Source organism: Hemitrygon akajei, chromosome 3, assembly GCF_048418815.1.
Source record: "Hemitrygon akajei chromosome 3, sHemAka1.3, whole genome shotgun sequence".
Classification (NCBI taxonomy): Eukaryota; Metazoa; Chordata; class Chondrichthyes; order Myliobatiformes; family Dasyatidae; genus Hemitrygon; species Hemitrygon akajei.
In genome coordinates, this window is record NC_133126.1 from 195715631 (window position 1) to 195742986 (window position 27356).

The 27356-nt window shown below is 42.4% G+C and overlaps 1 protein-coding gene across 1 annotated transcript in view; it reads left to right on the forward strand.

Annotated features, from left to right (window-relative positions):
• LOC140724638 (extracellular calcium-sensing receptor-like) overlaps positions 1-24353 on the forward strand; it is a 41408-nt gene extending 17055 nt beyond the window's left edge. The window contains exons 3-6 of the mRNA XM_073039062.1: positions 659-1492; positions 9121-9348; positions 23243-23366; positions 23452-24353. Of these exons, the coding sequence (XP_072895163.1) occupies positions 659-1492; positions 9121-9348; positions 23243-23366; positions 23452-24353 (2088 nt within the window). The remainder of the gene's footprint in view (positions 1-658; positions 1493-9120; positions 9349-23242; positions 23367-23451) is intronic.
• The last annotated feature ends 3003 nt before the right edge of the window (positions 24354-27356 follow it).

The following is a 27356-nucleotide window of genomic DNA, read 5'->3' on the forward strand; positions in this document are numbered from 1 at the left end:
TCTTGACTATACACCTTCATTTTGTTGTCGCAATATTGTGTCTCCGCCTTCTGTATATTCGTCTGCTTAAGCAAGAAACTTTCAAGCTCCTACTTCGTATTTGCTTCCATCTCCACACCCAAGAGCGCATTCCAGGCATCCACCGTAGTCTGCATATAAAAGAAAAACGTCCCGGATACCTAATTTAAAAGTACTTCCTTCTCACCTTAAATACATGCCCTCAATCATTGGACATGGGAGAAAAGATGCTGTTTATCTACTCAAGTTTGTACCGTCTAGTAAAACAATGCACGTTCGTACAAATTTCCGCAGTCTATCCGCTTTAATTCAAGAAAAATTCTGGTAGAACGCTTAGCTAACTTCCCCAAAGTATTTCCTATATAGGAGCCAACAAAAATTTTAAGCAATACACTGAAAGCGGATAACTATCCTTTTATTAAAAGAGAAATAACTAAGTACTTTAACTAGCGATCTAAATTATGCCAGAATTCCGGTTACTGATGGCTTGTGCAGAATGTTCTATATTCTTCAGGAGGCAATTTCAGTATTATGGTTATGCCAAAATGAAACGATTCACATAAAAACTCCGATGGTTCATCAGTCACTTACAATCACAAAGCAGGACACATGAATTCATTTGTTCATTCCTTCTGTGCAGGTCAGTTACTACTCAACTTGCTTCTGTCTAAGCGATAAGAGAGAATACCCCACGTTTGTTAGAACTATACCCAGCGACCAGTACCAGTCCAAAATTCTCGCTGAACTGGTGAGAACTTTTGGCTGGACTTGGATTGGAACTATTAGAAGTAATGACGATTATGGTAATTTCGGAATGCAGGGATTTATGGAACATATCGGAAAATTCGGGGTGTGTATTGCCTACTCTGAGTCCTTCTACAGAACCGATCCGCCAGAGAAAATCAGACGAATTGTCCAGATGATTAAATATGCATCCACTAAAGTGGTGGTCGCCTTTGCTCAAGGGGGTGATATGCGAATTTTATTGAATGAAATTTGGCGTCAGAATGTAACCGGTATACAGTGGATTGGAAGTGAGGGTTGGGTAACAAAAAATCTTCTCCCACCTGAAGAAAGAGCACTTTATCTCACCGGGACAATCGGACTGGCCGCTCCCCGGATAGAGATAGCTGGTCTCAGAGATTATCTTCACACAATCCAACCTTCTAACTTTCCTGGTAATATTTTGGTGACGGAATTTTGGGAAACATTATTCGCCTGCTCTCTTGCAGCAGACAACCTGACAGGCTTGGCGAATTCCGCAGCTCAAGTTCGTCAATGCACAGGGAACGAGAAAATGGAAGATATAGAATCTACCTATATTCCGGCGATAATGGATGGAAGCTCGTTTCACGTTTACACAGCCGTCTACTCTATCGCTCATGCACTCCACGATCTGCTAAGCTGCGTAGAAGGGAATGGGCCGTTTTTGAATAATACGTGTGCCCAAATTTCAAACTTCAAGCCGTGGCAGGTAAGAATGTATTTAATCTGCAACAGAAAGCACCTGATTGACAAAGCAGCAGATGTAGCTGCAGTTGAAAGCTTATCTTCTTAAAACGTCATTTGCGAGAATTCAACCGCTGGCCACCATTTTAGAAACCATTTCCATTTGCCGATTCTGACGATTTGTTCTTGGAAAAGGGATTCAGTACAACACAGTGCAGGTCGTTCGATCTACGAGGTTGTGCTTGCCTGAAAACTTCTCAAATATTTATTTATTTTATTTAGAGATAGAGTGTGAAGTAGGCCGTTCAGCGGCTTTTCGAGCCACGGAACCGTTTCGACACCCGCAAAACCCGACTAACGCTAACCGAAACACGCGATAAATTTACAATGACTAAACAACCTATCTGATACACATTTGGATTATGGGAAGAAACCGGATGCCCGTAGAAAGAACAGGCATTCCACTGGGTGGACTGCACAGCAACTGAACTGCAAACGCTGGAACGCCCCGAGCAGTAATTGTGTCAAGTTCATTCTGACACTCCTCTTACGTTAGCACTCCACTTTTCTTTTATCCATCTGCCTATATACGTGTCTTTTAAACGTCTCTACGGTGTGTTCCTCCAACACCATATCCAGCTGCGAGGTTTTCGCATCTACCACTCTTTGCAAAGACAATAAAATTGCCTTTGACATCCAATCTATACTTTCATTCTGTCGCCTTAAGTTTGTGTCCTTTTGCATCAGCTATTTCTACTCTGCGAAGGCATAGTTTGCTTCTCCACTACATCTGTGCCTCTTGTCCTTTTCTACATCCCTTTTATCCTCCCTTGCTGCAATGAGAAACGTTCTATCTGACTAAATCAATTCTCATGGGACATCGTCACATTTTTCCAGGCAGCTCCCCAGGATTCTGAGGCTATGTCCCCTAGCTCTAGACTCACAACTTTCCTGCCTCTATCCTATCTATCACTTTAATGTTTTCTTACCTTTCTATAAGATCTCCGCTCATCGCTCATTCTTCTAAATCCAGCGAGTACAGTGACAGACGACGGAATCTGTCCTCATAATCTGACTCGCTCATCCCTGGAATCATCTTGGTGACCCTCATCTGCACCGCCTCCAAAGCCAGCATATCCTGACTCACGTAAGACCAGAACTCCACGCATACCCTGTACAGTTGCAGCATTATCTCCCTGCTCTTAAATTCAATCCCTCTAGCAATGAGAACACATATTCCATTTGCCTTCTTAATAGCCTCCTGAACCTGCAAACAAAGTTTCCCACTCAATTCAGTATAATTAACAAACTTAGATAAACTGCACTCGATCATCTCTTCCAAGTTGTTCATGTATATCGTAAACAGTTACAGGCCCAGTACCGACCCCTGCAGCACACCGCTCAGCAATGATTGTGAAATTATCACCCATGTCTCCCAAATTTCTACCCAGTCCTCTATACATTTATAAACATCACTCCCAACTCACTACCTTCTTATCTAATGTAAACTAATTTTACATGGCACATCAAAGCCGTTTGGAAATCCAAGTAAATAATGACTATGTCTTCTCCTCTACCTACTGGGCTCATTATATCCTCAAAGAACTCCAGTAAGTTAATCAAACAAGACCTGCCTTTGCGGATTCCATGTTAAGTCTGTCTAATGGATCCATTTTTTTTCTCCAGATGCTTCTCGATTTCTTTTTTAATGATAGTTTCAACCATTCCCGCAACGACAGGTACATTAACTGGCCGATACTTATCTGTTTTTTTCCCCTTATATCCGTTTTTGAACAATAGAGCGACATTCGCCGTGTTCCAATCAGACGTGAGCTACCCAGAGTCCAGAGAATTTTGGTAAATTATCATCGATGCCTCTACAATAACCTCTGCAAATTATTTCAGTACCCTGGAATGCATTCCATCTGGACCAAAAAGACACATATATTCCGGCCCACAAGTTTTCTCAACCCGACCTCTTCAGTAACAGCTGTTGCATTGAGGTCCTCACCTTACATCGCATTTAACTTGCCCTCTCTGGCATGTTAGATGTGGCCTCCATTGTGAATACGGACACAAAATAGTTTTTCAAAGCTCGAACAATTCTTCATTAACCTATATTATTCCTGTGCTCCCCCCCCCGCCCCCCGTCGTCCTCCATGGGACCTATATTCTCTTTCACCATCATTTTTAAAATTATATAAAAAATCCTCCAGCCATCCCTATTCCCGTTTTCTCCCCATACCCTTTGATGCCGCGGCAAATGATGAATCTATCTATCTCTGCCTTAAATGCGCCCAATGAATTGGCATACACAGCCAATAAATTCCACAGATATATCACGCTCTGACGAAAGTAATTTCTCAGCATCGCTGATCAAAATAGATGTCCGTCAATATTGAAGTCGCGCTCTCTTGTCGGAGACACCCTTGCCATGGGAAATAACTTTGTTCTATATAATCTTCTCAGGGTTTTTAACATAGGGAATGTTTCCATGAGATCCCCCTCATTCTCCTGAACTGCAGGGAATATAGTCTAAGAACTGCCAGTCGTTCCTCATGCAGCAAGTCTTTCATGCCTGGAATCATTCTCCCTAATCTTTTCTGAATTCTCTTCAATGTCTCCACACCTTCTGAACCCTTATTAAACTAAAGAGCCGAAACATGGTCGCAATAATCCAGGTGAGGTCTCATGAGTCCCTTATAGAGCCCCAAAATCAAATCCTTATTCTTATATACTATACCTCTAGAAAAGATTGCAGTATTGCATTCTCCTTCTTCACCACCGACCCAATCTGGAGGTTTACCTTTAGGGTATCCTGCTCAAGGACTCCAAGGTCCCTTTGAATCTCTGGGTTTGAACTCTCTCCCCATTTAAATAATACTCTACCTGTTTATTTCTTCAAAGAAAGTGCATGACCTTACGCTTTTTAATATTGTATTTCATTTGACATCTCTTTGCCCATTCCCCTAAATATTTAAGTCTCACTGCTGGCTCGCTGTTTCCTCTACACTACCCGCTCGTCCACCTATCGTTGTATCATCGAACAATTTAGCCAGAAATCCATTAATCCCACAGTCGAAATAACTGACATACCTCGTGAAAACCAGCGGTTTCAACACCGACTCTTTTGGATCTCCACTGCTAAGTGGCAACCAGACAGATTAGGATCGCTTTATTCCCACTCTGTTTTCTGTCGATCAGCCAATGCTCCACCCATGCGCTTAACTTCTCTGTAATTCCATGGCTGTTAGCTTGCTAAGCAGCCGAATGTATGGCACTTTGACAAAGGCCTTCTGAAAGTCCACATACACCACAACCACTGCATCTCTTTTGTCTATCCTGCTTGTACTTTCCTCAAGAAATTGCAGTAAATTAGTCATGAAAACATGCTGGCTTTGTCCTATCTTGCCATGGGCTTCATGGTACTCCCATAGCAATCTATTCCAACATATGCTCAACCACTGATGTCAGGCTAACAGGACTATAGTTTCCTTACTGCTGCCTCCCAAACTTCTTAAATAGCGGAGCAACATTTGCAATTTCCCAGTCATCCGGTAAAATGACAGAGTCTATGGATTCTTGAAAGATCATTGCTCATGTCTCGGCAAACTCTACAGCTAGTTCCTTTAGAACCTGAGGCTGTCTGCAGTCAGGCCCCGAAGACTTATCGACCCTCAGAACATTAAGCTTCCTGAGCACCTTCTCTGGCGTAATTTTCACAGCACAAACTTCACTCTTGAATGTCCGTATCCTGCAGATGTTTTCCACTGTGAAGTATGATGCAAAGTACGCAATTCAGTTCCCCTGCCATCTCTGCATCTCTCATTACAATGTCTCCACCGTCATTTTCTATTGGACCTATATCTATCATCCGCTATCTTTTAGCCTTTATAGACTTAATAAAAGCTTTTGGCATATTCTTTGATATTAGCATCCATCTTCCTTTCATAACTCACTTTCTTTCCAACTGCCTTTTTAGTTTCCTTCCACAAGTTTTTAAAAGCTTCCCGATTCTCTATCTTCCCGCCAGCTTGTGCGTCCGTGTAGGCCCCCTCTTTTGGTTTTACTTTTGCTCTGACTTCAATTGTCAGCAACGGTAGTGTTATTCTTCTACTCGAAAATGTCTTCTTATTTGGACTATATCTGTCTTGCACTTCTTTCATTTTTCACAGGAACTCCAGACATTGCTGTTCTGCTGTCTTTCCTGCTGGTGTCCCTTTCCAGTCAAATTTGGCCGGTCCCTTCTTATTATATTGTAATTTCCAATATTCCACTGAAATATCGACACATTGGATTTTATTATTTATTACACACAGTGCCACACTCCCCACTCTGCCTATTAACCTATCTGTCCTATACACCGTATATTATTCGAATATTTGTGTATTCTTCGGCGTTCGGCTCCAAATGGCAACAATCCTTTAGCCAAGTTTCAGAGATGGCAACACAGTCATACTTGAAACGTCATAGCTGTAGCTGAATTTCTATATCGTCCGTTTTCTTTCTTAAGGGTTAAGGACACTATTCAGATTAGACCATCCAATACATCAATCTCCTTCATTTGAAGCCATTCTTTGTTAGTTCTAGCAGTGTGCTTTTAGATCGTTGTTTCGTTGAAAGACAACTTATCTCCCTAATTAAGCTATCTAGCAAATGCTGGCAGCATGTCATCCATTTATCTGTATTAGCAACATCGGTCTTCCCATCAATCCTGACTAGGATTCCGTTCGCTGCTGCTGAACAGCATCCCCATTGCATGATGTTACTTCTACCATACTTTACAGCAGACTCTGAGGGTCCTGACTGATGCAGAGTATCACATTTTTGCGGGAAGTACTGTTTCATGTTGAGGATAAAAAAAAGTTGTATTTTAGCCTTATCCGAATATTAGACATTCCTCCATATTGTATAGTATCTGGTGAGTGACGCTTTGCAATGTTCAGGAATATGTCCCCCCCCCCACCTTTACACTAGAACACTAGAATACTAGAATGCTACAGAACAGTACAGGCCCTTCAACCCTCGATGTTGTGCCGACACATATAATCCTTTAAAAATATACTATTCCCACGCGCCCCCGTAACCCTGTATTTTCCTTTCATCCATGTGCCTGTACAAGACGCTCTTAAATACCCCTAATGTTTTAGCCTCCATAACCATCCCTGGCAAGTTATTCCAGGCATCCACAACGCTCTGTGTAAAAAGCATAACCCTGATGTCTCCCCTAAACCTCCCTGCCTTAACTTTGTGCAAATGCCCTCTGGTGTTTGCTATTCGTGCCCTGGGAAACAGGTATTGGCTATCCACCCTATCTATGCCTCTCATCAATCTCTATCAAGTCCCCTCTCATCCTTCTATGCTCCAAAGAGAAAAGTCCCAGCTCTGCTAACCTTGCATCATAACACTTGTTTTCGAATCCAGGCAACATCTTGGTAAATCTCCACTGCAGTCAATCCATAGCATCCACATCCTTCCTATGATGAGGTGCCCAGAAATGAACACAATACTCTAAGTGTGTTCTCACACTTCTAAGATTTGCAGAGTTGAAACATGACCTCTCTCCTCTTGAACTCAATCCCTATTAATAAAGCCTAGCATCCCATCGGCCTTCTTAACTATCCCGTCAACCTGTGCAGCGACCTTGAGAGATGTCTCCGAATACTTTCTTTTTGTGTAAGGAAATTCAGATGCTGGAGACAGAAACTTCATATTCAGTAGCATCCATAACTTCTGCAGCTTATTCAGCGTGAGTGCTGGCGTCACATTAACCTCTCGTACAGTTGTCATGCTTCAGCAACGACTGTTTCGAGGGCCGGTCTGAGCTAAGCAGTCGGATTTCCTTTGCTGTTTCAGAATTGTTTCAGATAACCATGTACCATTCTACAATTTTGTGCTTCTTTACTATTATTACCCTGACTTGCCTTGATGCTTGTTTTTTCTCTATTATGAGTTGGTCTATTGAAAACTTTCCATAGTCTTAGACCTTATAGACAAAAGGGAATCCGTTCGGATATGTCCATACATGGCCTCCTCTACTGTCATGATGTGGCCAAACTCAAGCTGGAAGAGCAACAGCTCATACACCGGCTGGGTAGTCTCCAGCCCCTTGGTATGAACATCAAATTCTCCAACTTCTGGTGATTCTCTCCCTTTCCCTTTACCCATCCCACTTTAACTCTGCCTCCGCTTCCAGCTGTCTATCAACTCTCTCATGATTCTGCCTTCTTCTACTACACATACTGCTTTCCCCTTACATTCCTTCTTCACCTTTCTTGCCTATCCCCTCCCTGCTTGCCCTCCCCACCCCTTGATCTTTCCTCTGATTGGTTCTTCACCTGGACCCTACCAGCCTTCCCTTTCCCACCCTCCTCCCTCCTTCTTCATAGGGCTCCTGCCCCCTTCTTCAGACCTGACAATGAGTCTCGGCCCGAAACGTTAACTGCTCGTTTCCACGGATGCTGCCTAACCTGCTGATTTCCTCCAGCGTGTTGTACGTGTTGATTTGACCGGAGCATCTGCAGTGTACTTTTTGTTAACAATGTTCCAAGTTGGTTCCACCACAGTTTTGGTGAATTGTATCATTACCTCGCCGCTCTTGACTACTGTACAACAACACACCATATATCTTTTTCATCACTCCATCAACTTGGCCTATCGATTTGAAAGATCAATGGACGTTGACCCAAAATCCCTCTGTTCCGCCACATTGCTAAGAATCTTGCGATTAAGCCTGTATTTTGCCTTCAAGTTCAACATTCCATCGTGTATGTATTTACACTTTTCTGGACTGAAATCATTGCGCTTGCTCCCAGAAGAATACGACACCTATCAATGTCCTAACCTTCGCGTCTACTGTGAACGTACTCGGCCACTCTTCCACATACTCATAAAAGTCATTCATAAAATCAGAATGAGCAGGGATAATAGCACAGATTCATTCAGAACACCTCCGATTACAAATCTCCAGTCCGAATTCGCTCTATCTACTAACGCCTGCAGCTCTCTTTTGGCAAGCCAATTCCGATTCCAGAGTAGCACACACAGAATGCTGGAGCGTCTGAGCAGATCAGACAGCATCCGGGCATAAACACCTGTCTCTTCAGACCGAGAATACACGAAGCAAAGTCCCTGCATTCTAACCTCGTGAGTTTATGATTGAGCCTACCATGGGGAAGATGCCTTAATAAAATCCACTTCATTAACTTTATCTGCTTATCATATCACTTCCTCAAGTGTTTGAGTTATTACCTGGTTCTCCAATTCGCGATGCCTCATTTAGCGGGGATGCAAAGAAACCACGGTAACTAAATTTGCACTCTCCAAAGGTCGCCACCCACGCCTTAGAAATAGTTACTTTATACTGATGACCCGCCTTATCAATTCTAAAAGCAAATTACTGGAGGAATGCACCGTTTGAGATAGATTCTGTGGAGAGAACTGGACAGTAGACACAATTTTAGCCACAAATCAGGCTGGCACATTGAATCCTCAGCAGTCCTTGTTTCTTTACATCGTCTCTTTATGTGTTAATTATCCTACAGTACATTTCTTTTTTTGTTGTATTTTTGGATGCTTTAAAAGTCTGCATGTGCATGCACCGAATCCACGTTCCGGTTAAAAACTAACCTCTCCTGCTTTGTTCCTCTGTAGTTACTGCACTACCTTCGAAATATGAATTTCACTGCGAAGACTGGAGAAGCCGTGTACTTTGATGTAAATGGTGACCCAGTGCCAAGATACGAATTCGTGAACTTACAAATGAATTTGAGGGGTAAATTGAACATAGTAAACATTGGGTATTATGATGGCTCGGCTCCGCCAGGTCGCGAACTAACGATGAATGTCAATGAAATCGAGTGGAGCACGACAGGAAATGCGGTATGACACTTATTTTCAAATGTATTCATGCTGGCAAACAGTGGAAATCGTTGTATGCATGGGGTATGGGTGATATTGGAGATAAATATATCTTGGTGCAATTTAAAGTGCCGACTCGGCAGTTTGGGTCTGTTTTAAGAGTTCAGCTAAACAAGGATCAAGTTATTCAAAGACGTGGGAACCTTAAGGTAGATGTTAAGATCGTTAAACAGCTGGAGGGTGTCGAACAAAGGTAAATAGTCACGAGATCCTTGGCTGTTCATTTCCCTCTGATGTGGGCAGACATATCTCTGCCACCGAGAGGGATGGTAGCCCGATCAATAGAAACGCTTAAGATTGGGGCAGATAGTTATGATAAAGGGACTTCGGGTGGTAGGAAACTGGCACAGGTGAGCTGCCCCCAGAGTCGATCGGCCAGGAAGGGGAAAATGGTCTAGACTTCTTTCCTTGTGATCTTCTGTGGCTGTATGTCGTTTATCTCCCAACTGTAACATATGCAAATATTTAAACTTTGTTGCTTATCGCAGATTTTGCTTGTAGTGCAGGTAAAATATACATAGCAATGGAACCGACCTTACAGTCTCCACTTCTCATGTGTTCGCAGCAGTCCCACTGGAATTCATTGATTGCTGAGCAACAGCTACTTTTGTTTAGTTTCAGAGGTCGGCAAACAGGTTAGACAATGCAAGTACTTTAGGGAGCAAAGATTAATCAAAATCCATTTTATTATCGTACGCACAAATGCATGTACAAAGAGGTGCAATTACATATTTGCATCAATAGCACTGGCACAGAGCACCATATAAACACAACTCACAGGAAAATCACGAATCATGCGTTTAGAATTTAAAATCACAGAGGATAAATATATATTTAGGACAAAACTATCTATTTTAATAGAAATTTTAATGTATTTAACATATATTATATATTATTACATATTTATTATATATTAGTAGATATATATATATATATATATATATATATATATATATATATATATAAACACACACACACACACACACACACACACACACATATATATATATATATATATAAAAGGGCCGAGATGGCCTGTTCCCGTGCTGTAAATGTTAAATGGTTAACGTAAAAAAAATCAAATTAAAGACAGTTTTGCTGAAGTATAGTGATTAGGATTGCGTCAACTCTTTCAATAACAAACAGTTGAACAGGTTTCTTTATTCTTCAAACAGGCAGCGTGCGAATGTCCACAAGAAGCTGCAAAAAAAATAACATTGCCCGGATGGTGGCTAACTTTGATAATGTTTGCTGCCTTCCGCAGGCAGCACTTGCTCTAGATAACGTTTATGTAATGGTTTGAAAGATCTCAGTAAATTAGAACTTACAAATTAGCAAACGCCGCGACAACGAAAAGTTCAGGCTAAATGTTTAATGAGTTTTATGGTTCAACTCACAACACTTCATCAACATTACATAAATGACCTGTTGCAGAAAATTACAAGCGTCATGGAAAAGTTTTGTGCATTTCGGTACTGGCCGTATGTGATACTCTATGCAACGTGATCAACGTATGTGAAGTTGTTGCTAACTCTTTTTACCACTCTTGCCAAGTTGAATGTGTACAGTAACTACACCTATTACTCATCCGGAATTACTCAGAGGTCCCTGCAATTAACCTTGTCAAGGAAAAAAAAAGGCCGATGTGGAGCGAAGATTGAACTGAGTTCATTCAGGTCATTACTATATCTGAGAGATGTGAGTGCATTACGAAATGGCTACTTAGCGAGACTTTAGATATATGTGCATTAGTTTCAGAGCAGGGGTAAGACCTTGAGACCATAATATATAGGAGGAGAATCAGGCCACTTTGCCTATCGTGTCTGCTTCGCCATTTCCTGCTGTCGAATCCAAATTTTCTCTCAGACCCAATTTCCTGTCATTTTTCGGTGTCCCATTCTGTCCTGAACGATCAGATTTATCTTAACTTCTGCGTTAAATATGCATAGAGACTTATCCTCCTCTACTTCCCGTCGCGAAACGTCCAAAGAAATTACCACCATCAATAACGAAATTCCTCCTTATCTCGGTTCTAAAATTACACCCTCTTTTCCGACCCTGGCCTTAGACTTTCTCACTATAGAAAATATCCTATCCATTATACCAAGGCCTTTCAATATTCTATAGATTTTACTGAGGTCACTGCTCATTCTCCTGAATTCCGGTCAATGCTATACAGAGCAATCAGAACTCTCCATAAGGCAAGCCATTCAAATCAGGAAGCCTTTTACTTTCAGTTTTACTCCTTCCAGATTCAGCACATTCTTTTTAAGATGGGTGGGGGGGAGTGGAGTGGAGGTTGGTGGTGCTTGTAAACCTGCTAACCTGTACTTAGAATGTTTCAGAATTATATCCAGGATATGATATTCCAGTTCTCTTGAAATGAATTGTATCTGCCTTCCTCACCACAGATTCATCCCGGAAATTAAAATTTAGGGATTCCTTCAAAGTACCCACGTCCTTTTGCGTCTCATTTTTTTTAAAGTTTACTCTCGATTTAGAAAGTAGGCGAGACTTTCATTTCTTCTACCAAAGTGTATGACCATACTCTTCCCGACACTTCCTGTTTTCCATCTGCCAAATCTCTGTCCATTTTCCTAACTTGTCTACATCCTACTGTAGCCAATCGACTTCTAGAAAGCTACCTGCCACTCCAGTTATCATCATGCCGTGGCAAAATTTGCAACAACACCATCAGTTTCATAATCCAAATCATTGATATAAAAAGTAAAAAAAAAAAATCCTTCCCTGCACGAACACCCGTGGGCACCACTGGACACCAGCACTATGTCCCAAAAGTGTCCCTTGATTCCGAGTCCTTGCCTCCTGCCCAATAGCCACTGAGTTACCTATGCTAGAGTCTTTCCTGTAATACCATAGTTTTTTTTCAGCAACATCATATGTGGCACCTTGCCAAAGGCAGAAAATCCAAGTACACAACTTCAACCGATTCTCCCTTGTCGATTCTGCTTGTTACTTCATCAAAGAATTTCAACAGTTTTACATAGAAACATAGGAATGCTACAGCACAATAATCGGTTTTCGTTTGGAGAAGGAAGTAGGAGAATCAGAACGGGACTGCGGCCCGAGCCATCTTGATTTTTTCTTATTCTCATCGGAGTTAAGAGAGGCGGGACTGCACAGGCGCGTGAAGGCGGGCAGTGAAGTGGGGAAGATTCTAAAAGGACACAACCTTATGCAGCGGACAGCGTCGTTTGCGGGCAATGGAGTGAGCAGGGAGCAGAGTGAAGGCTTCAGGGCTTTGGCTCAACGGGCTGAGGTAGAAACGGGCGAGGCAAGGTAGGTTTAGGTTTTAGATTTTCCTGTTAGTTGAGGAAAGGGGGAGGTATGAGAGTGACGGCAGCTTGTTGTTCTCGGTGTCGGATGTGGGAGGTCCTGGAGTCTCCTAGCCTCCCAGACGTCCACATCTGCGCCAGGTGCGCCGAGCTGCATCTCCTAAGGGACCGTGTTAGGTAACTGGAGCTGCAGCTCGATGACCTTCGTCTGGTCAGGGAGAGTGAGGAGTTGATAAAAAGGAGTTACAGGCCGGTGGTCACACCGGGACCACGGGAGGCAGACAGTTGCGTCACGGTTAGGAGGGGGCAGGGGAAGAGTAAGGTACTAGAGATTACCCTAGAGGCTCTACCCCTTGACAATAAGTACTCCTGTTTAAGGACTGTTGGGGGCGGGGGGGGGGGGGACAGCCTACCTGGGGGAAGCAACAGTGGCCGTGCCTCCGGCACAGAGTCCGGCCCTGTAGCTCAGAAGGGTAGGGAAAGGAAGAGGAAGTCAGTAGTAATAGGGGACCCGATAGTTAGGGTGTCAGTTAGGCGATTTTGCCGACGCAATCAGGAGACCCGAATGGTAGTTTTCCTCCCTGGTGCCAGGGTTAGGGATGTTACTGATCGCGTCCAAGATATCCTGAATTGGGAGGGTGAGGAGCAAGAGGTCGTGGTACATGTAGGTACCAATGACATAGGTAAGAAAAGGGAAGTGGTCCTGAAAGGAGAATACAGGGGATTAGGAAGGCAGTTGAGAAGAAAGACCGAAAATGCAGTAATCTCAGGATTACTGCCTGCGACACGCGACACTGAGAGAAGGAATGGAATGAGTTGGCAGATAAATGTGTTGCTGAGGAATTGGAGTAGAGGGCAGGGAATCAAGTTTCTGCATCATTGGAACCTCTTTTGGGGCAGGTGCGACCTGTACAAAAAGGACGGGTTACACTTGAATGTTAGGGTGACCAACATCCTGGCGGGGAGATTTGCTAAGGCTACTGCGAAGACTATTAAACTAGAATGGTTGGGGGTGGGAATCAATTTGAAGAGACTAGGGGAGAGGAGGTTAGTTCACAAATAGAGAAAGGTAGTAGACAGTGTGTGAGGGAGGATAGGCAGGTGATAGAGAAGGTGAGCGCTCAGACCGAAGGTGTAGGGGAGAAAGAAGAAAAATATAATAATGTCGATCGCATTGTTAGGGATAAACAGAGTGGGAGAGGTGGAGAGTATCTTAATTGCATCTATTTTAATGCTAGAAGCATTGTAAGAAGGGTGGATGAGTTTAGAGCATGGATTGATACCTGGAAATATGATGTTGCTGCTATTAGTAAAACATGGTTGCAGGAGGGGTGTGATTGGTAACTAAATATTCCTGGATTTCGTTGTTTCGGGTGTGATAGAATCGGAGGGGCAAGAGGAGGAGGTGTTGCATTGTTTGTCCGAGAAAATATTACAGCGGTGCGTTGGCAGGATAGATTAGAGGGCTCATCTAGGGAAGTTATTTGGGTGGAATTGAGGAACGGGAAAGTTGTAGTAACACTTATAGGGGTGTATTATAGACCACCTAATGGGTAGCGAGAATTGGAGGAGCAAATTTGTAAGGAGTTAGCAGATATTTGTAGTAAGCACAAGGTTGTGATTGTGGGAGATTTAATTTTCCACACATAGGCTGGGAAGCCGTCTGTAAAAGGGCTGGATGGTTTGGAGTTTGTAAAATATGTGCAGGATAGGTTTTTTTTTTGCAGCAATACATAGAGGTACCGACTAGAGAAGGGGCAGTGTTGGATCACCTGTTAGGTAATGAGATAGGTCAGGTAACGGACGTATGTGTTGGGGAGCACTTCGGGTCCAGTGATCACAGTACCATTAATTTCAATATAATTATGGAGAGGGATAGGACTGGGCACAGGGTTCAGATTTTTGATTGGAGAAAGGCTAACTTTGAGGGGTTGCGAAAGGACTTAGAAAGAGTGGATTGGGACAATTTGTTTTATGGGAAGGATGTAATAGAGAAATGGAGGTCATTTAAAGTTGACATTGTGAGGGTACAGAATCTTCATGTTCCTGTTAGGTTGCAAGGAAAGGTTAAAAGTTCGAGAACGCCATAGTTTTCAAGGGATATTGGAAACTTGGTTAGAAAAAAGAGGAAGATCAATAATAAATATAGGCAGCATGGAGTAAATGAGGTGCTCGAGGAATATAAAGAATGTAAAAAGAATCTTAAGAAGGAATTTAGAAAAGCTAAAATAAGATACGAGGTTGCTCTGGAAAGTAAGGTGAAAATAAATCCAAAGGGTTTCTACAGTTAAATAAATAACAAAAGAATACTGAGGGATAATATTGGTCCCTTAGAGAATCAGAGTGGACAGTTATGTGTGGAGCCGAAAGAGATGGGTGTGATTTTGAACAACTTAGTTTCTTCGGTATTAACTAAAGAGAAGGATATTGAATTATGTAAGGTAAGGGAAACAAGTAGGGTAGTTATGGAGACTATGACGTTTAAAGAGGAGGAAGCACTGGCACTTTTAAGGAATATAAAAGTGGATAAATCTCCGGATCCTGACAGGATATTCCACAGGACCTTGAGCAAAGTCGGTGTTGAAATAGCAGGGGCTCTGACAGAAATATTTCAAAAGTCATTAGAAATAGGGATGGTGCCGGGGGATTGGCGTATTGCTCATGTTGTTGGATTGTTTAAAAAGGGTTCTAAGATTAAACCTGGCATTTATAGGCCTGTCAATTTGACGTCAGTAGTGGGTAAATTAATGGAAAGTATTGTTAGAAATGGTATATATAATTACCTTGTTATGTAGGCTCTGAATAGGAATAGTCAACATGGATTTGTGCATGGAAGGTCATGTTTGAAAAATATTATACAATTTTTTGAAGAGGTTACGAGGAAAGTTGACGAGGGTAAGGCAGTGGATTTGTCTATATGGACTTCAGTAAGGCCTCTGAATAGGTTCTGCACGGAAGGTTAGAAAGATTCAATCGTTACGTATTAATATTGAAGAAGTAAAATGGAATCAACAGTGACTAGATGGGAGATGCCAGAAAGTAGCGGTGGATAACTGTTTGTCAGGTTGGAGGCCGGTGACTAGCCTCAGGGATCTGTATTGGGTCCAATGTTCTTTGTCAAATACACTAATGTTCTGGATGATTGGTTGGTAAATTGTATTAGTAAGTATGCAAATGATACTAATGTTGGTGGCGTTGTGGATAATGAAGTAGGTTTTCAAAGCTTGCAGAGAGATTTAGGCCAGCTAGAAGAGTGTGCCGAACGATTGCAGCTGGAGTTTAATGCTGATGAGTGTGAGGTGTTACATTTTGGTAGGAATAATCCAAATGGGACATACATCGTAAATGGTAGGGCGTTGAAGAATGCAATAGGACAGGGTGATCTTGGAATAATGGTGCACAGTTCCCTGAAGGTGGAATCTCATGTGGATAGGGTTGTGAAGAAATCTCTTGGTATGCTGGCCTTTATAAATCAGAGCATTGAGTCTCGGAGTTGGGATGTTATGTTAAAATTGTACAAGGCATTGGTAAGGCCGAATTTGGAGTATTGTGTACGGTTCTGGTCACCGAGTTATAGGAAAGATATCAACAAAATAGAATGAGTACAGGGAAGATCTACCAGAAAGTTACCTGGGTTTCAGCACCGAAGTTACAGGGAAAGTTTGACCAATTTAGCTCTTTATTCTTTGGAGCGTAGAATGTTGAGGGGGGACTTGATAGAGGTATTTAAAATAATGAGGGGGATAGACCGAGTTGACTTGACTAGGCTTTTTCCATCAAGAGTAGGGTATATTGAAACAAGAGGACATGATTTGAGAGTTAGGGGGCAAAATTTTAAGGGTAGCACGAGGGGGAATTTCTTTACCCAGAGAGTGGTAAGTATGTGGAATGAGCTTCCAGTAGAAGTGGTAGAGGCAGGTTCGGTATTGTCATTTAAAGTCAAATTGGATAGGTATATGGACAAGAAAGGAATGGAAGGTTAAGGGCCCAGTGAGGGCCACTGGGACTAGGTGAGAGTAAGCGTTGGCACGGACTAGAAGGGCCAAGATGGCATGTTTCCGTGTTATGGTCCGGATCGGTTCCCCTTTAAATTTAATTAGGTTGCGATCCGGACCATTGACTCCTTGTTCCCTTCTAATTCCGTTTCACGCGTCCCTTGAGCTTGGCAATCAAGGTAATCTACACTCGACCCGAACCGGCAGCTGTACACCATCTGACTTATCTTCTAGCGAGTTATCTACCTTCAGATCTTTCAGGTCCCCAGGACCCTTTCTCTAGTTATGGTAATTTCACATAAAGTATACCCCTTTACACCTAAAACTTCCACCATCCATCTAGTGTCTTCCACAGTGAAGAAAGATTAAAAGAAACACGAGTTCTCTTCGCCCACTATTTCGTTTCCCGAAATCTCTTCCTTTTCAGCATTGTTTTTCAATGGCCTAAAATCCACTCTCCAATCGCTTATACACTTATTGTATCTGAAGAAACGTCTTGTAACATTTTATTAGTATTATCTAGCTTACAATCCTATTCCATCCTTAGCCACTTAATGATTTTTAGTTACTTTCTGATGGTTTTAAAAGCTTCACACTCCTCTAGCATCCCAATAATGTTTCCACTATTAGATGCCCTCCCTTTGTAATCTATGTTGACTTTGCCTTCCCCTGTTAACAATGTTTGTGTCATCTTTCCTTTAGAGTATTTCATCCTCTATGGGATGTATTAATCCTGTCCCTTCCGAATTGCTTACAGAAATACCAGCCACTGCTGCTCGGCCGTCATCCCTACCATTGTTATATCCCAGAATATTTTGGCCAACACCTTTTTCATGTCTCTGTAGTCCGCTTAACACCATTTCCATATAACCATATAACAATTACAGCACGGAAACAGGCCATCTCGGCCCATCTAGTCCGTGCCGAACGCTTACTCTGACCCAATCCCACTAACCCGCACTCAGCCCATAACCCTCCATTCCTCTCCTGTCCATTTACCTATCCAATTTTACCTTAAAAGACAATACCGAAACTGCCTGTACCACTCCTACTGGAAGCTCATTCTACACATCTATCACTCTCTGAGTAAAGAAATTCTCCCTCATGTTACCCTTAAACTTTTGCCCCCTAAGTCTCAACTCATGCCCTTTTGTTTGAATCTCCCCTACTCTCAATGAAAAAAAAACTATCCACGTCAACTCTATCTATCCCCCTCATAATTTTAAATACCTCTATCATGTCCCCACTCAAACTTCTACGGTCCAAAGAATAAAGACCTAACTTGTTCAATCTTTGCCTTTAATTTGGGCGCTGAAACCCAGGTAACATTCTAGTAAATCTCTGTACTCTCTCTATTTTGTTGACATCTTTCCTATACTTCGGTTACCAGAATTCTGTATACGGTACTCCAAACTCGGCCTTACCAATGCCTTGTACAATTTTAATATTACATTCCAATTCCTATGCTCAATGCTCTGATTTATAAAGGACAACAGACCAAAAGCTTTCTTCACCACCCTATCCACGTGATATTCCACCTTCAGGGAACTATGCACCATTATTCCTAGATCACTCCGTTCTACTGCTTCCTTCAATGCCCTACCATTTACCATGTATGTCCTATTTGGATTATTCCTAACAAAATGTTGCACCTCACACTTATCAGCATTAAACTCCATTTGCCATCTTTCAGCCTACTCCTCTAACTGCCCTAAATCTCTGCCAGCTATGAAAACCTACTTCATTATCCACAATTCCACCTATCTTAGTATCACCTGCATACTTACTAATCCAATTTACCACCCCATCATCCAGATCATTAATATATATGACAAACAATATTGGACCCAGTACAGATCCCTGAGGTACACCACTAGTCACCCGCCTGCAACCTGACAAACAGTTATCCACCACTATTTTCTGGCATCTCCCATCCAGCTAATTTCACTGACGATAGGCCCATTTGACTAATGATACGTCCGATTTTATTTCCTCGTTCTCAAATCTGAATATCTTTGTGACCAGATTATGATCACTTTCCCCTTTGGATTCTTTGACCATAAGCTCTCTAGCCAATTCTGTCTTATGGCACAACATCGAATCCACCATTGAACTGAGGCTCCTGCGATTTTTGAAACTAAAATAAGTAACCGAGATCATTCAACTTTACAGCACGGAAAAAAAAACCTTCTGCTCATGACTCCTGCATGGAACAAAACTCCATACGATCATAAATCTCTAAGATATTGGAGCCGAATTAGGCTATTTTTACCCATCGAGTTTGCTCCGCAATTTCTTAAATGCTGATCCATTTCATTCCCTGTACAGATTTCCTGGCTTCGTCCGGTTCCTCTTCATGGCCAGACTAATCAATAACAATTAACCTCTGCTTAAGTGCGTTCAATGTTTAGGCCGCCACGACCGCCTGTGGCAGCTAATTCCACAGATCCATCACTCTCCAGCTGAAGAAATTCCTTCTCACTTCCGTTCCCATATGTCGCAGCGTACGAGCGCCGTTTTGTGAGCTCGGTACTTACTTAACAGTTTACTGCTAATCTCTGCAACTTTTTACGCATGTAATGTTCAAAAAAACTGATAGTCACATCAGTTATGAAAGACTGACGCCTCTGAACTTCGGGAAGACGGCATTTTTCTACACCGTAAAGCCTTTTCTATACAAGGAAACCCTGCTCACACAATCGGTGATTTCTTCATTGATTGCACCGCCGCTACCTCGAAAGCGGCGCCGGAGGCGAACGAGAATTTTTAGTGTCCTGGTGCGGTGGAGAAGGCGTTCTAATCTGCCTCCGCTCCCAAGCATACTCCTTGGTAAAGTTCAGTCCCTGGACAACAATCTCTGCCAACATGCCGCCAGAATCTCCTATTCCCGGGAACCAAAGGAATATAATATTTGGTACTTCGCGGAGACATCGCTGACGGAGGACATAACTCTGAGTCGCGGTGGTCTGGGAGGACAGGTCTAAAGGATTCACTTGTTGTCTTCATGTTCAGCAATATTTGATGCGATCTCAGTGAGGTGCAAACACTCAAATCCGTTTGTTCCCCAGATCTGGAGTACCTTACGAAGGGGTGCAGATCTTTTCTGGCTGCCTGAAGAATTCACGGCTGTTATTAGCACAGCTGTGTTTAACAAACTGGCGCTCAAGGAACTGTGCGAGACCTTCACCACCCTGTAGACTGTACACCCGGAAGGTGCTTTCATCGTTGCCCGAGATTTTAATGGAGCGGCGCTGACTAAAGTTTCACCGAAGTTTTGTCAATACATCCATGTGATCGCACGGGGTGATGGCATACTCAAACACTGCTACTCTCACTTTCTTAGCGATTACAAAGATCCCTTCTGGTCACTGCTTGGCAAAGCTGATCATTCCTGCATCCTGCTTTTGTCCGTGTACAGTCAGAAGCTGTAACGATGGGCAGCCATAGTGAAAACCGCCCACTGCGACTAATCAGTATTCATGCTACAACACTGTATTGATTACGTCATCTGGACTGTTTTTCGTGATTAGGATGACTCCGAGATAAAGGAAGGGATCTCGAGCTTTAACCGGAAATGCACGAGGACGTTGCCTTCCAGAATTTGGTCAGGTCTATCCAAACTAGAAACCCTGGATCAACAGTTTCGTGTGTGCTGCAATCACCACGCGAGGCAGAGGTTTCGACGCTAGCAACCACCAGGAACTCAATTCATGCAGCTACAATCTATGCAAAGTCATCAACGCAGTGAAACGACAAATGGAGGACAAGATCCAGACACAAATCTCCACCAATAAGGCACGACGCTTATGGCAAGGACTGCACAGCATCGCAGACATCAAAGCCGAAGGCAATGGTGCTACCAACACCGCCGCCTCTCTCGCAGATCAACTAAATCTTTTTTTACGCTCGGTTCGATGTCACCAACACTGAGTCACGAGGAGAACCGTCAATGCGACTTGACCCTTGGTCATCCCTGAGGCTGAAGTACGTTGGAGTTTCCCACGAGGGAACAGCCACAAGGCTGCGGGACTGTTCGACATCGCAGGGCGGGTACTCAGCTTGTGCGCGGCACAACTGGCAGGCACGTTTGCAGTTACTTTTATCTTTCCCTTTGCCAGTGAGAAGTGCCCTCCTGTTTCTAAGCATCCAGCAGTGAGCCTGTAACTAAAACGTCCAAGGTAACAAGTCTGAACAACTGGTGTCGTGACGCACTGACCTCAAAAATAAGCAACTGATTTGAGAGGCTGGTCAAGGACTGCATCTTCAGCATGCTACCATCCATTATGGACCCCCCTACAATTTGTCTCTCGACACAACTAAACGACAGATGTCGCAAATTCCATAACTCTACATACCGTCCTTACACATCGGAAGAAGAGGAATGTTTAAGCTGTTCTTGGAATACTGTTCAGCATTCAACACCATACTTCACTCCAGGCCTGACAAGAAATTCAGAGACCATAGCCTTCATCCTGCCTTTTGCAGATGGATTCTCAATTTGCTGTCAGATCACCGGCAGGTGTTTAAAGTGCGTTGCCTCCGCTCTGCTCCCCTGACCCTCAACACAGGAGCTCACCCCTCCGGGCTGTGTTCTAAGCTGCTTCCTCTACTCTCTGTACATCCATCACTATCGGCATCCACAGCTTCAATATGCTCATTAGACATGCAGATAATACTACATGGATGGGCTTTATACCAAATAATAACGAGGCAGCCTACAGAGAAAAAGTCATCACCCTGACACAATGGTGTCATGAAAAGAACCTTCCCCTCCTTTGCAAAAACAGACTACAAGACTAAGGGAGGAACGGAGGCAGGCTCAACCCCATTGACATCAATGGTTCTGGGGCTGAGAGGGTGAACAGCTTTAGGTTCTTCGGTATACACATCACCGAAGACCTTACTCGCTCTGTACATACGGCTCTGTGGTGAAAGTAAAAGCACAACAGTGCACTTTCCCTTGAAGAAGTTCGTCATGAGTTTTTGAATTTAAAGGACATTCTACGAAATGCCGTTGAGAGCATCCTGACTGGCTGTATCACTGCCTATAGGATCTCTGCTTCCCTTAACGGCAGGACTCTGAAGAGAGTGCTATTGACAGCCCAGCGCATCTGTAGATGTGCACCCTCTGTCTAAGATATTTACAGGGACAGGTGTGTAAAACGGGCTCGAAGGTTAATTGGGAAAGCGAGTCACTGCAACCACACACTGTTGCAGCTGCTGCCATCCGGGAAACGGTACCGCAGAACTAAAGATAGCACCGGCAGGCCCTGGGACAGCTTCTTATACCAGGGTATCAGACTGATTATTTCAGGCGGATAGAATTGTATTTCTAATCTATATTTGCTGTTCTGTTATATATCTCCCTGCACAGACTATTCATTACAGATCATTATAATTTGCACATACATTCAGACGGAGACGTAATATACAGATTTATGCTCTCCATGTATGTGAAGGATGTAGGAAGTTAATTCAATCCAATTTAACTTCTAAATCGAAGTTCCTGTTTTTTGAGACTCCGTCCTCTCCCCACATTAGAAAATGATCCTCTCCACATCCATTCGATCGAGGCCTAACAACGTTCTATAGGTTTCAATCAGAACACCGACGCCGCAGTTTTCTGTATTCCATATAAGTCGTCTTGCAATCATGAACTCATGTTTGTGAACGCCCTTTGAACGAACCCAATGCAAGTATATGTTTTCCTAGATAAGCCGCCCCAATCCGCATACAATACCGCATTTTGTATAGCCTCAACTTTACACATATGCTTTTATATTCTAGTCCTCTGGAAAAGAGTGCTAACATCGCCATTCCGAGTTCAACTAAATTCATTTTCCCTGTGCTCGATTCATATCCCTCTTTTTCCTGCATTTTGGCTTGTTAAACAGAACTATTCACTTTGGTTTATCCAGCACATCAGTCAGCCCGTTCCAGCCATCATCACTACCTCCAAAACCCTGATTCTATCTCGCCCTATATTTCCCTCCATTTGAACTATTATTATTCTGTTATTTTTATTCCGGTAGGTTAAGTATAATTTAATGTAACTTACGTTCATATAATTTACATTGTCCCTGTTTGTAACGCATTGAGATGGTGACGCTGACTGTACATGTTCATGGCAGTTATACCCTGTGTATGTATACCCGTGCAAACGAACTTGATTTTGATCTCCTTCTGTGAAAACGAACTTGAATCATTCAAGTTTCAGCCCACCTACGCCCCCGACATCTCAGCTTAAATGTATACCCTCCAGTATTAGGCATGTGTAGCCTGGGAAATGATTCTAACTGTCGATTCTATATGTGCTACATATAGTTTATAATTTCTAACGGGGAAAAATGTTCAATCAACGTTAAACCAAATTAATGTTGAACAACATCGTTTTTATAAAATGTATATAACTTTATATTTTGATAACGTTTTGAAGGAAGTACTAGCACGATTCGTGGAAAAGCTATGCATTGAAACCTACAATATTTTGGAGAATATCAAATTGAAACGTGCTCAGTGTCAGTTAATACTTTGATACTATCAGGAAATTTTCTGATGTTTCAGATCCCAAGAGCAATCTGCTCAGAAATCTGTCCTCCTGGGAAAAGAAAAGTCAGGCAGAAAGGAAAGCCGAAATGCTGCTTTGACTGCGTCGAGTGTCCCGATGGTGAGATCAGCAACGCCACTGGTAAGTGCATAGATTCACAGCAATGTCTCTCAATTCTACAGATCTGTGCTCACACGAAATTCCCGTTGCATGATTTTTTTTTCAGGTTCCGCGGATTGTATCAAATGCCCGTCAGATTACTGGTCCAATCGGGCAAAAACCCAATGTGTTCTCAAAAAGGTTGAGTTCCTTTCCTTTCAAGATATTCTGGGGTTTGTATTAGCGATGTTTTCTCTAGTTGGAGCGTGCTTCACATTGGCTACCACTGTGATTTTGTACCGGTTTCGAGACACTCCTATGGTCAAAGCGAACAACTCTGAACTCAGTTTCATGCTCCTCTTCGCCCTCCTTCTTTGCTTCACTTGCTGTCTCGCCTTCATTGGAGAACCCTCCGGATGGTCCTGCATGTTGCGCCGCACAGCTTTCGGAGTTGTGTTCGTTCTTTGTATTTCCTGCATCTTGTGCAAAACAATTCTTGTCGTAGTTGCCTTTAAGGCAACCCTTCCCAACAGCAGGGCGATGAACTGGTTCGGACCCGCGCAGCAACGCCTAAGCGTGTTTATGCTGACATTTTTGCAAGGATTAGTTTGTGTTGTCTGGCTGAGTGTGTCACCTCCGTACCCCCTGAAGAATATGACCCAATATAGAGAAATCATTATTCTGGAATGTGACGAAGGCTCATTGACCGCCTTTTGCATAGTCTCGGCCTATATTGCGCTGCTGTCCATTGTGTGTTTAGTGCTTGCATTCCTTGCCCGTAATCTCCCGTCCACTTTCAACGACGCCAAGTACATCACCTTCAGCATGCTGATCTTTTGCGCCGTCTGGATAACTTTTATTCCAGCTTATGTGAGCTCTCCAGGGAAGTACACCGTTGCTGTAGAAGTGTTTGCTATTTGGGCATCAAGTTTTGGTCTGCTTGGCTGTATTTTTGCACCGAAATGTTACATAATCTTACTGAAACCGGAGACTAATACAAAGAAACATATCATGGCTAAAGGGACATGACTATAACTACTAGCAGCCCTTTGCATCATTGTCCAATCAGTACGTGTATTCCACGATTATGCAATGTAGTTCTCAATCTTTCTCTCGTGGTCCAGCAGATTAGTAAGAATTTAAATCAAATGATTGAAAAACTTTTAAAATCTGTTGGCAGTGGTTTGGAATCGATTGCGAGTATGTTTCTTTAGCACAGAGTGAAACTAAGAAAAAAATACGATGCAGAATACACACTTATATTTGCATCATGAATTACTTTTACTGATCTCAGCTTCTTCTCTGTGAGCATTGATCTCAATTTTACTCAAAGCACTTCCTATCCGTCAGTCTAATTATAACCTGGAAAATTTAAAGATTGGATCGTTTTTACTTTTTTTAAAATTATTTAGTGCTATCTAGACTGAGCTATGGCGCTGCAAAATACGTGATAGTTTGTTGATGTAGGGGATAGAAAATCAATGTAAAATATATTTGACCTCAAATGGATTGGAGTGTTAATATCGAAGGACTTCATTTTGAACAAATGTCATAACATCACAGATAGCACCGATCGCCAGACTTGTTATGCTGGACGTTAGTTTCTAAACAAAGGAACTGTTGGTTTTAGTCTCAGAGATTTTTACAGGATGGTTTTAGAGTCGTTATCTACTTTCTATAACACCTTCCAAACTGATATCGATTCATATAGATTCAGATGGAGACGATATGTTATCCAATTATTGAATGAACAATGATTTCTGAAAATGCCAGATACTGTCATAAAATTGTCGATCTCAAAATACCGAGAAAATAAAATTATGGATGTGTGGAGCAATCGTGGATATCTGAAGAGTGTTATGTTTGTCTAACGTGATTAGAATCGCTGCCATATGGAGCGATCGTCGGCGACCGTTTTTGTCTGAGGAGGGCATCCTTTTCAATAATAGGTGTAACGCTTTTCATAGTATCTGTTTCTGACCACCTACCCGGGCTGACGCAGAGACCTGAGCTCCAGCACTTAATATGACTTCCTGGCTCAGAAAAGAAGAGTGAGGGGATAGGCTTTCTGTAATGATTGGGGAAACGTAGATTGTATTTTTTTCTTAAATTTTGCCAGGCTTGCTGTGCTCCTCCAGAATTTTGTATGTGTTGCTTGGATTTACAGAATCTGCAATTTTTTTCTCTTGTTGTGATCAGATTATCTTGCAGCGCAGTTACAAATTGTCGAGTATGATGCTATGGGCATCGCCACGTCCCGCCTGAAACAAAGTAATAGATGGGAACTTAATATCCAAGGATATACATTGTAGCGAATGGAAAGGCATAAGGGCAGACGGCGTGGGGTGGTCTTGCTGTTAAAAATGAATTCAAATCCTTAGGAAGAGGAGTCATAGTGTCGGACACAGAATTCTTGTGTGTACAGTTAATAACATGCAAGGACAATACGATCCTGATAGGAGTTATATAACAGTAAACAAGATGTGAGCGCCAAATTACATATGCAGTTCAAAACGACATGTAAAAAGGTCAGTGTAGTGATTTTCGTGAGAGCATTTGAAAATAAGACCATAAAACCATAAAATACAGGAGCAAAATTATAGGAGTTAAAACCGAAAGCAACAAATTCTGTACTGAAAATGTTAAAAATGAATTCACGCAGCATAACAAATAAAATGCATGATCTTAAAATTCAGCTACAGATTGCCAAATATGAAGCTGTGGCCAACTCTAAAACCTGGCAAAAGGTGGCCTCCATTCGGAGCTGAAAGTCGAAGGAAAAACGGTGTATCGTAAAGATAGGTTAATAGGCAGAGTGGATGGTGTGGCACGGTATATACGAAATAATATTAAATCATTAGAAAGGGATTACATGTAATCAGATGGTGTTGAATCTCTATAGGTTAATTAAAAAATATTCAAGGCTAAAAGCAACCTAATGACAGTTGTATACATACCTCCAACTAGAAGCCAGGATGTGGATTACAAATTAAACCAGGAGAATGAAGAGGCGTGTCAGAAGGGCTATATCACGATGATCGTTGTGGATATTAGCATGAAAGTGGATTAGGAAAATCAGATCAGTACTGAACCTCAAATGAGAGTATTTGTAGATAGTCTAACTGATAACTATTTAGACCAGCCTATTGTTGAGCAACATTGGGGATCGACTGTGTTGGATTGGGCGTTGTCGAATGATCCGGAGATGCAAAGAGAACATAAGGTTACGGAATTCTTAGGGTACAGTGATCACAATATGATCGAGTTCACTTTGAAACCTGAGAAGGATAAACTAAACTAGACGACGTGGTGACCCGTTGGGGTACCCTTTGAGAGAAAGGTAGTGCGGTCTGATGTTACCAGAATGAACATTAAATTTTCAAGAATGCTATTGATATTGCTTTGCTTTGGAAATGGAAGATGAAAACCTCAGTTTCTTAAAGAAGACAGACGCATAACAAGGCAAATATAGCTCCTCCTGGTTTAACTACGGACACTTTGATCGCAACATTTCTAGTTTTCCTACGACGGATCGGAAACTCGCTGACAACTCACCACAGCTCCCCCTCCCTCCGTAGAACCGCTATCAGCCGTCCCTATTTACCGTCTGACCCGGGTTTCAACTCAACCATATATAGTGCAGCTCCCAAAATGCACTGACCAAACGCAGACGCAGTCCCTTTCAGCTGGTGGGAGTGGGTGGTGTACGGGTTATCATGTGATATATTTGGAGAAGTTGAGCATTTTCCTGTTTAAATTTTGTAAAAAAATATGTTGTTTTACCACGGTTCGTCCCGAGCTCCCACTGCAATCTGCTTTTCAATCATGAACCCATTTCTATCCTGCAGCTCCAACATCAATTTTTTAAAAGTGGTGCCCCTTCAGATATCTTTCGTTTATGACAATCAGCTTGAAGCTGAACTGAAATGTAATTTTAGACTACTTGCATCACACAGGAATGAAGAGAAACAAAAAAAAACCTTTCATTGAATATAATGTGTTTAATTGTACAAAAGTGCTGACGCTTGTAAT